This window comes from Pieris rapae, chromosome 15, assembly GCF_905147795.1.
Source record: "Pieris rapae chromosome 15, ilPieRapa1.1, whole genome shotgun sequence".
Lineage (NCBI taxonomy): Eukaryota > Metazoa > Arthropoda > Insecta > Lepidoptera > Pieridae > Pieris > Pieris rapae.
This window is the reverse complement of record NC_059523.1, coordinates 4,467,864-4,480,526: the sequence shown is the minus strand read 5'-3', so window position 1 is coordinate 4,480,526 and position 12,663 is coordinate 4,467,864. Positions and strand designations below refer to the sequence as shown.

Below are 12,663 nucleotides of genomic sequence, written 5' to 3'. Positions count from 1 at the left end.
AATTTCTTTATACAATTTATATGTGGAACAGGCAGACAGAGATTGTGCCATCGTAGACGCGCAGTCTCTGGTATTCTTTAACCTAACATTAAGTTCGAAAGATATGTATTAAACGTTAAAACACTAAATTGAGAAGCGATCCATCAGCGTGCAGCGAGTAACGACCGCCAGTAGCAACCTTCGCGACCTGGATTCGGTTGGGGTGAATGGCCGCCGCGCCGACCTCTCTCCTAGAGGCTAGAACCTAGTGCATCGCGCGAGTTACAACGCACGCTTAATTCGATATTACAAATCAACCGCTGCAAAAATTTACAGTTTTTAATTATCTTTCATAGAAAAAAAATACATTTGTTTGAATACTTAATAGCGAAACAATAGGGCATCGAATAAATATTGTACTACATTGAATTACATTAAACAAGGTAATCTCGTACCAATTTTAAAACACCAAGATTTCTTGAACACCAATCTACGATATGAGCCATTATGTTGAAATAAATAATAACAGCTATCAGACAATTACCATTATTGCTATTTCTATTTCTGATAGCCGCAATTACGTTTTGAAACATAATAAGCATAGAAAATAGGGGGCTACTATTACAGCGAAATTTAAACAAGAATCAAGAGATATTTTGCTCCGGTCGTTAAAGATATTTTAAGGAATTATTTATGGTTTAAAGACCGATGGTTCGGACCGAACCGAAGTTTAAAGATGTTACAGTATTAAAATGAAAAAGTTAGCCGATAACGTTAAATGTGGGTCAGTAACCTCGCGGCGTGTAACGATAAACAGCTGATCCATCTATTGGGAATAGGTTGCATATCCAATATAAACTGCTCTATTTTGATTAGCTGTTTAAGATAGTAAGACTAATGCATGTTTAGTAAAAAAAGTTTTCAGTGAAACTGTATTTATATGAAAGAATTTGAGTTTCGGAGTTTACTCTGGATACAAGCGGAAATTAGTATTTAATCATTATACACAGCCAAATAATAGTTTCGTCTTCAAAGTCGCAAACATTCATTAGGTGAAGATAAACGCCTCATAAAAACGATATTTGAACAAAAACCAGTCGGACCGGTCGCGTTGTCGTGACATAAGTTACAAGCACAGAAACGCTCACGGAAATCACGTAGTCATTGTTAGCTAGCTTTTTGTAGCACACATTCACCAAGTGTATATAACCACGCGTCTTCTCTTCTGCTAAGATAAGAGGAAGATTGCCGTTTACATATCGTTACACTCAGACATGGAGCCACATAACTATAATAATAATTTAGTTCAAATTTGTTTCACTGAAACTTATATCTAATTGCGCTAGTTATATAAACAAAATTAGTCAGGTTTATCTGACGCTGAACTAGGTGTGAACCTGTATTTCAGCATACAGCGCCTAACCCCTTAAATATATTAGACAAAAACTCTAGCATACAATACACGACTCATTGGCGAAACTGTAATTTACAATCAATTTAACAAGTGATTCTATTATGTTGTGAAGTGTTCAGGTGTTCTCCCTGTGAGTAAGGTGAGAGGATGTGTGTCGTGTGTGTGGGAGAGTGTGTTAAATACTCAATGTATCACAGCCTTTGGCCTTCGTTATAATACTTACTAATACAACGTTTAACGGTTATAAATTCCACATGAAAACTGTTTCAGCGAATGCTCAGAGTGTGCAATTAATATTTTATCCGATCATTTAAAATCTTAAGCAGGTATTTTGGTAACCGGTATGAGATAAGATCATGCACGAACAAGTTTCAAGTAATGCTAATGAGGTAATGTAGAAGAGATTACATATACGTGTTCGTTATTTACTTAAATAAATATGGTGAATGTATAAACGTGGTGTTAAGTTGGAAATGCTCGTTATTGTCGTAAAGTAGTCATTAATGTGCGACAGTGCGAGTAGAAAGACATCTGGATGTAATTGCAGAAACTAGTTCTTAATCCTAACATAGTATTTAACTGCCTACTATGAATTGAATATGGTGGAGTAACTAGACTAGTTATTAACATTTTATACAATAGTAGACAAAAAACTGATTTATAACATTGTTGCAGGCTTACATAATCATGTGTTTATGTAGGTTTGTAGCGATATAAATATTTGTGTTGTATTTACATATTACAATAGCATCAAATATCAACATGGCAATAGGTCACTCTTGTTATGTCTTGCTATCAATCTTCGGTTTGAATTATAATAATAACACTAAATCTTTACGCGGCAAGTGTACCTACGAGATTAAACTGTTGCGAAACCTGATCATAAAACTGGTAATAAGCGGAATGCGTAACAAATTTTAAACTAAACGCCACGTTTCGAGTTAGCTTTAACTAAGTCGACTTTCAGTACGTCTACAGGTATAATTTAACCAGTTTTTAGATCGAACATAATTTCAAAAGTTTTATGTCGCACGACGCGAGAATGCGGGTGTAAAAAAATTGAGTTCCTGGAACTTCTGATACTACAGAATAGTTGCGTTTTTGTGGTGAGAGACGCCATGCATGAGTCCGATCGGTCATAGTACATCGGTTGTGGCGGCGAGTACTTTTTGTGGCTGTCGCGTCGCCATATTGGGATGTGGCTGGGGGCCCATTCACCGCACAATTGCCAATTGATGAGAGAACGCGATTCACTTCTCAGGGCTTGCAACATACGCTAAACAATACAGTTTAAAACTGCCACAAAAATAACCAGTAGTGACTATATTTCACAGTTGCAATGTTCTGTAATTAGAATCATATTCTATTACAACTTATTATGATAAATCTACTCGTATACTCTATAACACGAGTTGTATAATAGAGCATAGACAGATAATTTAGATAAAAGAATGACTGATAGATAAAAGAAAGAAATTCACATGTCACATGTCAGAATCACAGTGTACATAAACCCGTTTAGATAAGAGAAACCCCTAGGTAGAAGCCCTAGCGCGCATCCGTCGCCGGCAGCATTATATGGCAGCACGCAGCTTCGAGGAAGGGGACACCAATTAATTTATCCACATTTGGAGATATGTTTTATTCATTTTATCTAGATCTGTAATCTATATTAGATGTCTGTGAATCTCGCTTGCCTAAATCAACTAATCAGTTTTGAATGAAATAACTTGGTAGAACCATCCTCATAATATTATCGAAAGCCTTTTATTAACATAACTTTTACACGCTGTAAAGCACGCGAAACGTTTAAAATTATGTTTAAATAATTAAAAGTTTACAATAATACATAACTTCAATTCGTTAAAAAAGTGTTTTTTTTTAAATTAAGTAATTATATGAACTGATTTTAATTTGATCAGGCTTTTGGACACATTAATCAATTCGCTACGTTATTTAGTATTTCTTAATTTACATGAAACGTTATTCAGAGAATTTTAAGTGCGTTTTATTTTTGATAGTGTATAAGAATTTGAACTAAAATAAAAAGCTTATGATACATCCATCTTAATAACTATTTTATAGTGTATTATTTGTAAACTACAATTCTGTTGAACAATATCGATCCGTAAGACTCGGACTAGATAAAACGACAATGTTGCAACTGCAATGGAAGAAATACATGAATAGAACAGGTGGATTATCTGGTCATCGTTTGAGTTATATTCGCTATTAAATACATTGGAAGCCGCTTAAAGATAGTGTTTCTGGATAAGAATCAACATTGTTACCTTGCATTATTTAACTTAATATAGGACTACTTACAAGATTATTTGTTCAGCTATTTTACACCTGAAGTCTTTTAGACCTTAATTATTGACTGGCTTTTCTTTACTAAGCACAGTTTAATGATCATTCACTCTAACCCACAACCTATGGATATTTTCTATGTATCCGACCTTCGCCCAAATCCAATAATAAATCCATTGAAGACAATCTGAGATTGTGACAGTCGATTGATCTATCTACATCCCAATAACCAAACCCTACGAATACAATCCGTCTTCGTAGGGTTTGGTTATTTGGTTATTGGGATGATTGATATTTGGCGACGGATAGAATGCAATCTCTTCACTCTTTCCACTCATATTTGATAATCAATATAAAATATAAACCAAATAAAACCATATAAATAATATGATTCAACAACGTTTTAATTATTTTTAAAACTGGTGTGAGTTAAAATCTTAAGATCAATTCACATACACCAATCCGACCTACCATGGTTAGCTTGTATCGACAGATAGCTATTACAATCCGTCGATTGGTTATAGGCACACTTTTATCAATATTTAGATGAAGATCTAAATATTGATAAAATCTATCTATCTCAGATGGTCAAAAATAGATTGAGACAGGTTATTGGGTTGGGGCGCTTAACAATGCAATGGCGTGTAGATGTAATTTAAAGTATGAATATTTCTCTTGTAAATATTTAAATTTTTTACAACACGAGAGCTTTATTTTAATATATTTTTTGCATTGTCATATCAATAACGATGGGCGTGATCGAAGTGACAGCTGTGGTGGCCACGCCAGCATATCCGTTGTTGAGGGACACCTGAACAAACACGAGAACCAAGGCCATAATGATTGCGCTATTTATAGACATGACTCGCCTAATTGTTTATGTATGATTATTTATCTATACAATTATATGCAGATGAGTCCTTGGAACTAGTGTTGTCTTAAACCTTTCAATGGATCAAATAAAGTATCGATATTTATCTAGAATATTAGTTTTTTTTTCTTACGGAAAATATATGTGCGAACTTCGTCACACTCAAGTTATGTGCTGAAACTAATGTCTACATTTAAAATCAATAATTAAGATGAAAGTCAGTCAAGTAGAATCTATTAATGTATTAGGAAATATCAAGCAAAAATTGATCAATTCATAAACCATGCATGCATAGGCATGCTATGTAGAAAAAGCAAAGTTTAATTGGGTACTACTTAAATATTGAACAAAAGTTATTTTGTTAAAAGCCTTTCAATTTAGAAAAACCGATTTGAAGAAAACAGATGAAGAACACTAATCCAAATAACAGTATGAGTTATTCATTTATTTTAATGGATCGTTAATAATTGTCTTATTAAAGGAACTTATTAACCTCTATCGGGGATAACTATCGAAACAAGCTCAACACTAAGCAGACTAATAGAACAGTAATGATAATAACTTATCTGCTATTAAACGAGAAAGATTAACATGAACTTAATATTAACTTTCTCTTATCTATGGCTTCATGGCTTATTTTTGACGCTAATGACAAGAGACTCGGTAAAGCAATAGTAGTATGAACTGTCAGCTCCATTAGTAGTCTTAAAACACATTTGTAGTAAAGTAGTTGGAATAACATTGAATACCAAACCTTATTACCTCAGATGTAATCTTAGGTGAAATTAGAATTTAAATACATATAATTTATTTATATGCCCATCGTTTTCTACCTAAATACAATTAGTTTTGTAATCTAAATATCCGTTCGGTTCAAGATAAATTTTATTCAGTAATTTAAGACAGATGCCTGTAAGTGTTAAATCAATGTTTAATATGAACTATTACATCAAAGGTCTGCGCTGAAAAGCAGTTGTTTCTTCGGGAGTTTAGGTTCATTAATCGACGATAGTTAACGACCGAACAGAGGTGTTTTTTCGGTACCCCTACCTAGGTAGTATTCAGTAAAATCTACAAGAGCATTGTTTGAAATTGAGGACCTTCGAGTTACAAGTACTGAGCCGCCGTAGCAGACCTAAATCCACAGAGGGTTGCCAAAAACTGTTTTATACTATATTATATCAGGGCTGTACAAGAGTATTCGATTGTAATAAACGGTGCGGGCGGCGGCAGAACAATAAACCGTTTACATTATGACTATTATTGATGGCTATTATTTGGGGAACGGGCTTTGTACTGTGTACATACTGGTACTACATAAAGATTATAATATAATGTATGCCTAATAATTGCGAGATCCCTCACGCGTCATTTCCTTTCTAGTATCTTCACAAAACAGATGTGGAAATGGGCTGGGCATATAGCATGATGCACAGACAAAGATTAACTTTGAATACAACTATATGAACCAAGAAGAACAGGGTGCCATAAATTAACATGAATAGAATATATAGAAGCGTTAGCAGGAGCATGGAGAAAGAAAGCCATGGATAGGGATGTTTGGAGAAAGTTGGAGAAGGTTAGGATACTAAGTAACAAGAAAAAATGTTTGTTGTTTTATACTTTTCTCTAAGTACAATGGCAATTGAATTGCTGTAGCATCATCAAAGTATAATTATTATCTTTAAAACTCTTCTTCATTTTATAATTTCCCAATTGTTGAATTACAACTATACTAGTATTATATAGAGAAAAGATTTGTATGTAAGTATGTCTGTAACGAATTGGTTAAAAAAATATTGGATCGATTTGAATGCTCTCTCTTCAATATATGCTATAATATTAAAGAACATGTCAATATCTACAAAAAAAAAATTCTACTCATGCGAAGCGGGCCGCTAAAAGCTGAAAAATATGTATGATATTTTGATTAAATACTAGAGCTTAGGCCTGTTTTATTTATTTAACGGTGTTGGCCTAATGGTTTGACTATTCAATTCTTAACGTTCGTTCGAATCCTCGTTGCACTCTAATGCACTCTTCTTTCCACTCATTTCTACAGTTTAAGAAAAGAAAACCGGAATGTGTCAGGCACAGAAGACCTTGTTTCGTTGTAAAAGAATACCTACACAGAAATCTATGGGCAGGATATAGATTGTTTTAAACTTACACGTCAAATTGATACCTTCTCTTTGAGTTTTTGGAATCAATTAAAGATATAAGGAGTTTAGATAAAATATATATCAACCCCTAAAGTTAAATTATAGTGAGAGACAATCCTTTTAAATATTCGGGTTAAACAGTTTAAAAACATTCCTCAAAATATTCAGATAAAAAAAATTAAGACGTTTCTTTCAACTGTAATAACATTTAAAGAACTTTATTCTTATCAACAAAACGACAATTTTATGTTCATGATAACTTTATTATGATAATTTATTTATTTTTCTCCCATACAATATTTGCAACAAACAAATAGAGTTGAGAAGGTATTGGGTGACTGGATTCCAAACTAGGTAATATAAATTATGCCAATTGCATATCGCCAACTAGTACTTTTAGACGACCTATATTTATATGTACCTTAAATAAAAACGTTCGAGAAACCTACCATAATTACATGCTAAATAAGCAAAGTTAATAGCTATGATAATTAAATTTTAACTGGATATAACATAAAATGTATGCAACTTGTAATTGCTATCAATTTACTATCATGCAATTAAAGTATGATGTTTCGTAAAAACTCTAGTTGGGGCCTAGAAATTAATTTCCATGTAATTTTAGCGGTTTTGATAAATTATGTTGTGAGAAAATCATGTCACACTTGCAATTTAAACACTTGATTCGTCAATTTTATTTATACGTAAATATTGAGCTAACATACATTTTATATTATAAAACAAAATACTTAGACAATATACCAAAAAAAAACAGATTACATAGACAAACAATATTATGTAATTATATTATATGAAACATAATACATAAGAACATTATAACACAAACACATAAAAAAAGAAAGAAAACTGAATTGAATTTAACATCAAACAAACGACAATAAATACTTAATATTTCAAAGAAAAAAGTACATTGTTACTGCTAAACAAATTCAAAGTCTTCCCGCCTCTTCAAATATTCTCTCACATCCTCTTTGGTGAGGTAGAAAATATCAATATATTAAATGTCATATAACAATAACAATTGTATCTTGTCGGGTAACGGGGTTTTCCGGGAATTCTTAGAGAAATTAATGATTTGTGTACCTACCACTGTTTAGGAAAATTTTCTATCAAAAAACGGTATGAAGCCCCATATTAACTTCATTACAGTTAAAGCGAAATACATATATTTTATTGACGACTAGAAAAGACACTGGGCAAGGTTTAGGTACCTAATTCTACAAATGATATTTTGATATAGATTAACTTTAACTTTTTTATGCAGCATGGGAGCACGGGAGTCTCTCCTGATATTAAGTGATACCGACGCCCATGGACACTGATATTACCAGAAGGCTCATAAGTCCGTTACCGGTATTTTAAGAATTGACGCACTTTTTTAACAAGAAGCTAGATTATCAAACTAAAAGGATTTGGAGCAGTGTTTCCCAACCTGTTTTTATGCCACCGTAGCCCTTCAAAGATTCTTATTAACCCTATATTTTTTATGTGATAGGAGGTAGACGAGCAGGAGGCTCACCTGATGTTAAGCAACACCCAGCCCATGGACACTCGCACTACCAGAAGGCTCGCAAGCGCGCTGCCGGTCTTTTAAGAATCGGTACGCAATATTTAAACAATATTATGGTTTATGTCAGATATAGTTTAAAGATTATACATATAACATTGCTAAAAAAAATAATTCACTTAAGAACCCTTCTGTCCTGTTACATAATAGTGTTATAGGACACAGTAAGTAATTTTTAAAACATATAAAAACAAATTAAATTAAATTCCAAAAAAAATTAAGAAATTTTCAAATATTCCCCTTTACAATCAATTTGCCCCCCTGTGGGATGAAACACACGTTGGCAAACACTGATTTAGAGGGTCTATTAACTACTTATGGTCACATTCTAATGCTCACCTCAGTCTGTGAATAACTACATGCAATGCATTTTATGAATTTCAGATTTGTATTGGATTGGCAAGCATGCTACACTATACGCCACGACTCATTTAATCAATCGAGTTTTGGATCAAAAAGTGTTTTCACAAGAGAGTCGGTTTTCCGACATGTATTACAAGCCTTTGGGTTCGATCTCGCCAAACGCTTTTTACAGGCTGACCCCAGTAAAATGTAAGAGGGCTCTACACAGTGGTAGGGAATTTATCATCTGGGGTGTACCTTGCTAAAAGTCTTAGTAGACCGATCACCAACTTACTTACAAATAATATGATCCAACAGTTAAGCCAACCCGTATGCGTATTAATTTTCAAAAAAGTAATGTAGAATATCTCCCAAGCACAATCAAAATAGTATACGTTCAATCGTTTAGAGAATGAGTAATAATAATCGGTTGCAACAACGCAATCGCGCTGACCTTGGAACAGCCGATTATCAATGGAAAATTTACAAGCATATAAGTAATTATATATTATATGTCAGGTGCATTATGTTCGGCGGTTCAGACGGCGCGGCGACGGTGATAACTGCATTCCTACTTATTTTTACAACCTAATGACATTTTGCTATTGTGCGAAACTGAACCTTCGGTTTTAAATATTGTAGAATTGTTTGATGATTTGCTTTTTTTTTAAAAAGAGTACCGAGAGTTTTTTACGCCAGCTTTTTCTCTCGGCCAACACCCTCTGTCTTCTTTGCCGATGAGTAGGGATGCCAACAGGCTCGAATTTAATGACGTGGAATAAGTGGATACCATGATGATCTTATGTTCCAAAATAAACGTATTTTATTTTTTAATGATATCTTTTCCACATTTAGGGATTACGCTTAACCACTGGCTTAGCGTAAGATGGAAAAATATATCTGTCCTAAAGATTGACCATGTCTGCCTAATGATTTATTTAGGCTAAACCGGACTCTTCAAAAGCCTGCCTATTTATGGTCTAGAAAAAGGGGACATACACTAAGGTGGAAACCAATTTTTTTCTTTTTCTGATGACAAGAAGGCAAATGAATAATTAACGAGTATGCCATATCAACTATCTAAATAATTCGCGTCGCAGACAGAAAAACAATTTTTTTTTGTCAGTATCTGTATAGACTAAATTTATGTTTAATAATTAAAAAACACAATATTTTATAAATTTGAAAGTTTCGTAGTCATGGGGTGGTTAATAAAATATTTAATTATAGTTGTATTGACCCATCATATGGGGTACACCGTACATGAGCTAATAGTTTCAAATAAACCAGTAAATAAGACATATCTCTGATAAACTTGTACAATTTGACCTACAGCTTGACTTTCTGGACTTTCGCGATAAACGTGTAATCGGAGTGATTTGCGTGACGTCTCAAGATTTATTGCAAAGTACGGTTTCTATAAAGTATGCGTTTTTGAGAATTCATATATTATGCACTATGGACAGATGACAATTTTTCTTCAGCTAATATCAAGAATTATTATAACTGAAAGCAGTTCATTCATATAGGACTTGCTACCTAGTGGTAATGCCTTGGAAATTAAAGAAGCCGCTGGATCAGATAAGTGTGTATGAGTATATATATATATATATAGTAAGAAGAATGTTACTAAAAAAATGTCTAAAGCCTTTAGATTTATTCGAGTAGGCTTTTTAGATAACACGTCAAAGATAAGATGATAATAACTGCTTTGTTTACGAGTGTTATCAATCGGCTTGGTATTAATAAATTATATACTACGATATTACATTATACTATCTAATGATAACCGATTGGAAAGAACAACAAGTGATATGATAATGAAAATTTAAGGTTATTTTGATAATAGGCCACACCACCTTTCTTTGGAACCCTCACTGTCTGGCAATTAAAAACAATTTGTTTTTCTATTATCCTTTAGATATTAAAGGCGTTACCGCTAACATTATGTTTAAACTTTTATACTAGTAAACTTTGTTATAGTGGATTAGCCAATTGAACCAGACATTGAAAGTATAGGCCAATAATTGGGTAAATACAAAAATGTTGATCAAACTATGTATTTAAATTTTAAACACTATAATCAGGTCTTATTAGAATCTGCTAGGCACTATATTTCAGTGAATTCTACTTGTCAGTGTCATATCAGTGTTGTTCAGAAATGTACAATTATGTGACTGAAAGATGCTCATACTAATGTGTTATTCACGAATCGACCAAACTAATTTACGATTCGTAGTGGATATTACGTGTTCTGATTGGAAGTTCAAGGACGTAACTCAAGGTCATTTCGCAACAAGCAGGGGTCGGACCCCACTGGCCCAAACTAGAGTTTTATTGTAACCGGTATAAAATATAAATAAACAATAACACCTACTTGGAAATTTACATAAAACGAGTGTGCAAATCAACAAATAAATAGTAGGTACTTAATTGAAATCAGTGCCTATTTACCATTAATCGACAATTAATGTTACCTATCTAATCGACTTTCGTTTATGCATACAAAAATTTTAAAAATCCCCCAAGAAACCATATGATGTCAATATAGCTTTTACGACGAGTGTTTATACTGTAATACGTTTAGTGTAGGACAGTGCCGGCCGGCAATCTCGCTGAGAGCCAGTTAAGGGCATAAGGACGAGAGTTACATGAATAGGCCGAAGGTCTGGACTCACCGGAGTCGGCGCGCTCGGCCTCGTCGTCCGACTCGGTGCCGGAGTCCCGCTCCTCCACCTGAAAACAAAAACATACGCTTCAAACAGACGATCAATCCGCTACATATGCCTATCGTCACACCGCTATCAGACACGATTTTGATTGACTCGCTCTATGAAATTTGATTAAAACTTTACCGAAACCTGTGCGTAGGCTAATGCAAAGTGAAATAAAGTAGTATTTGAGCTTAACAAATGTAAATTGAGCGATGTAGAAGCCGGCGACCGTTCCGCTCCTTTGTTCTCGAGAGCGGGCGGCCATTTTCTGGTGGCGGTGTGACCTTCACGGCGCAGAGCCGGCCGCGTCGACACCCACCTTCTCGGAAACGTTCTCCTCATTCAACGAATGCGTTCGTAGCTTGTGAGTCAAGAATTTGAGCATTATTGAGCCTCAGCTCCTCAGACCGTCCACGGCACTCACTACACTGCGCCCTCTCGCTTCTCGACGCGCCCGCCCGTCACGATGCGCTACACAAACTATTGCTTGCTGATTCTAAAAACCGTTTCACGCCTATGGAAAACGTTCCAAAACCATTGTAATTAATGACATCCGCATATCACTACGTAAGCGAGCACCCGACCGCCTCCCTCGAACGCCGGTCTACTACTAGTTTGGTTGGAGTAGCCTTGCGTACAACGCAGTCAGCTGAAGTGGGTACGGCTCATTAATACCGAAAGGGCCTAACGCAAAACACTTCTTAATTCTGTCCGCGAGACTGCTGTATGCTATCGATTAACGAAAGGATGGTCCAAGAATTAAACTGAGCACAGTATGAATTCACAAATTAGCTTAAATATTGCGTAAAATGTATTTGAGTAGCACTAGAAATGGACTCGCCCGGCGACCCATTGATGACAAAGAACCGGAACACGCAGAGATCGGACGCGATTGGACCAAACATTACAGAATAGGATCGAAATTTAATGCAATATGTTGTGTCTTTGTCTAGCGGCGGAACGTGGCAGGGCGCTCGCGGTGGTGATGAGGGGAGGCCGCGTCTGGATCGGAGCTCGCCGGCCCGATCCCATTCGGCCGGCAGAGCGAGACGGCAATATGATACAGGTTCTGGTTATATAACAAGCCGGCCGCTTGATAATATATCGCTGATAAAAAGTTGCACACGCTAGCTGCTATAGATATGCGCTATGAAACTTAAGAGCACTTGGCTCATAAATTACAGTTTCAACTTAACTTCTGAGACTTTGAGATCAAACTTAATGAAATATATTCGTCGCATAGAACTTTAGACTGATCGCTCAATAATGAATATACTCCAGAA

The 12,663-nt window shown here is 34.9% G+C and overlaps 1 protein-coding gene across 1 annotated transcript in view; it reads right to left on the bottom strand.

Moving 5' to 3' along the window:
• LOC111002433 overlaps positions 1–12,290 on the bottom strand; it is a 42,010-nt gene extending 29,720 nt beyond the window's left edge. The window contains exons 1-2 of the mRNA XM_022272591.2: positions 11,700–12,290; positions 11,345–11,402 (exon numbers count right to left, since the gene is read on the bottom strand). Of these exons, the coding sequence (XP_022128283.1) occupies positions 11,345–11,402; positions 11,700–11,765 (124 nt within the window). The 5' untranslated portion in view covers positions 11,766–12,290. The remainder of the gene's footprint in view (positions 1–11,344; positions 11,403–11,699) is intronic.
• Between the last annotated feature and the right edge of the window lie 373 nt (positions 12,291–12,663).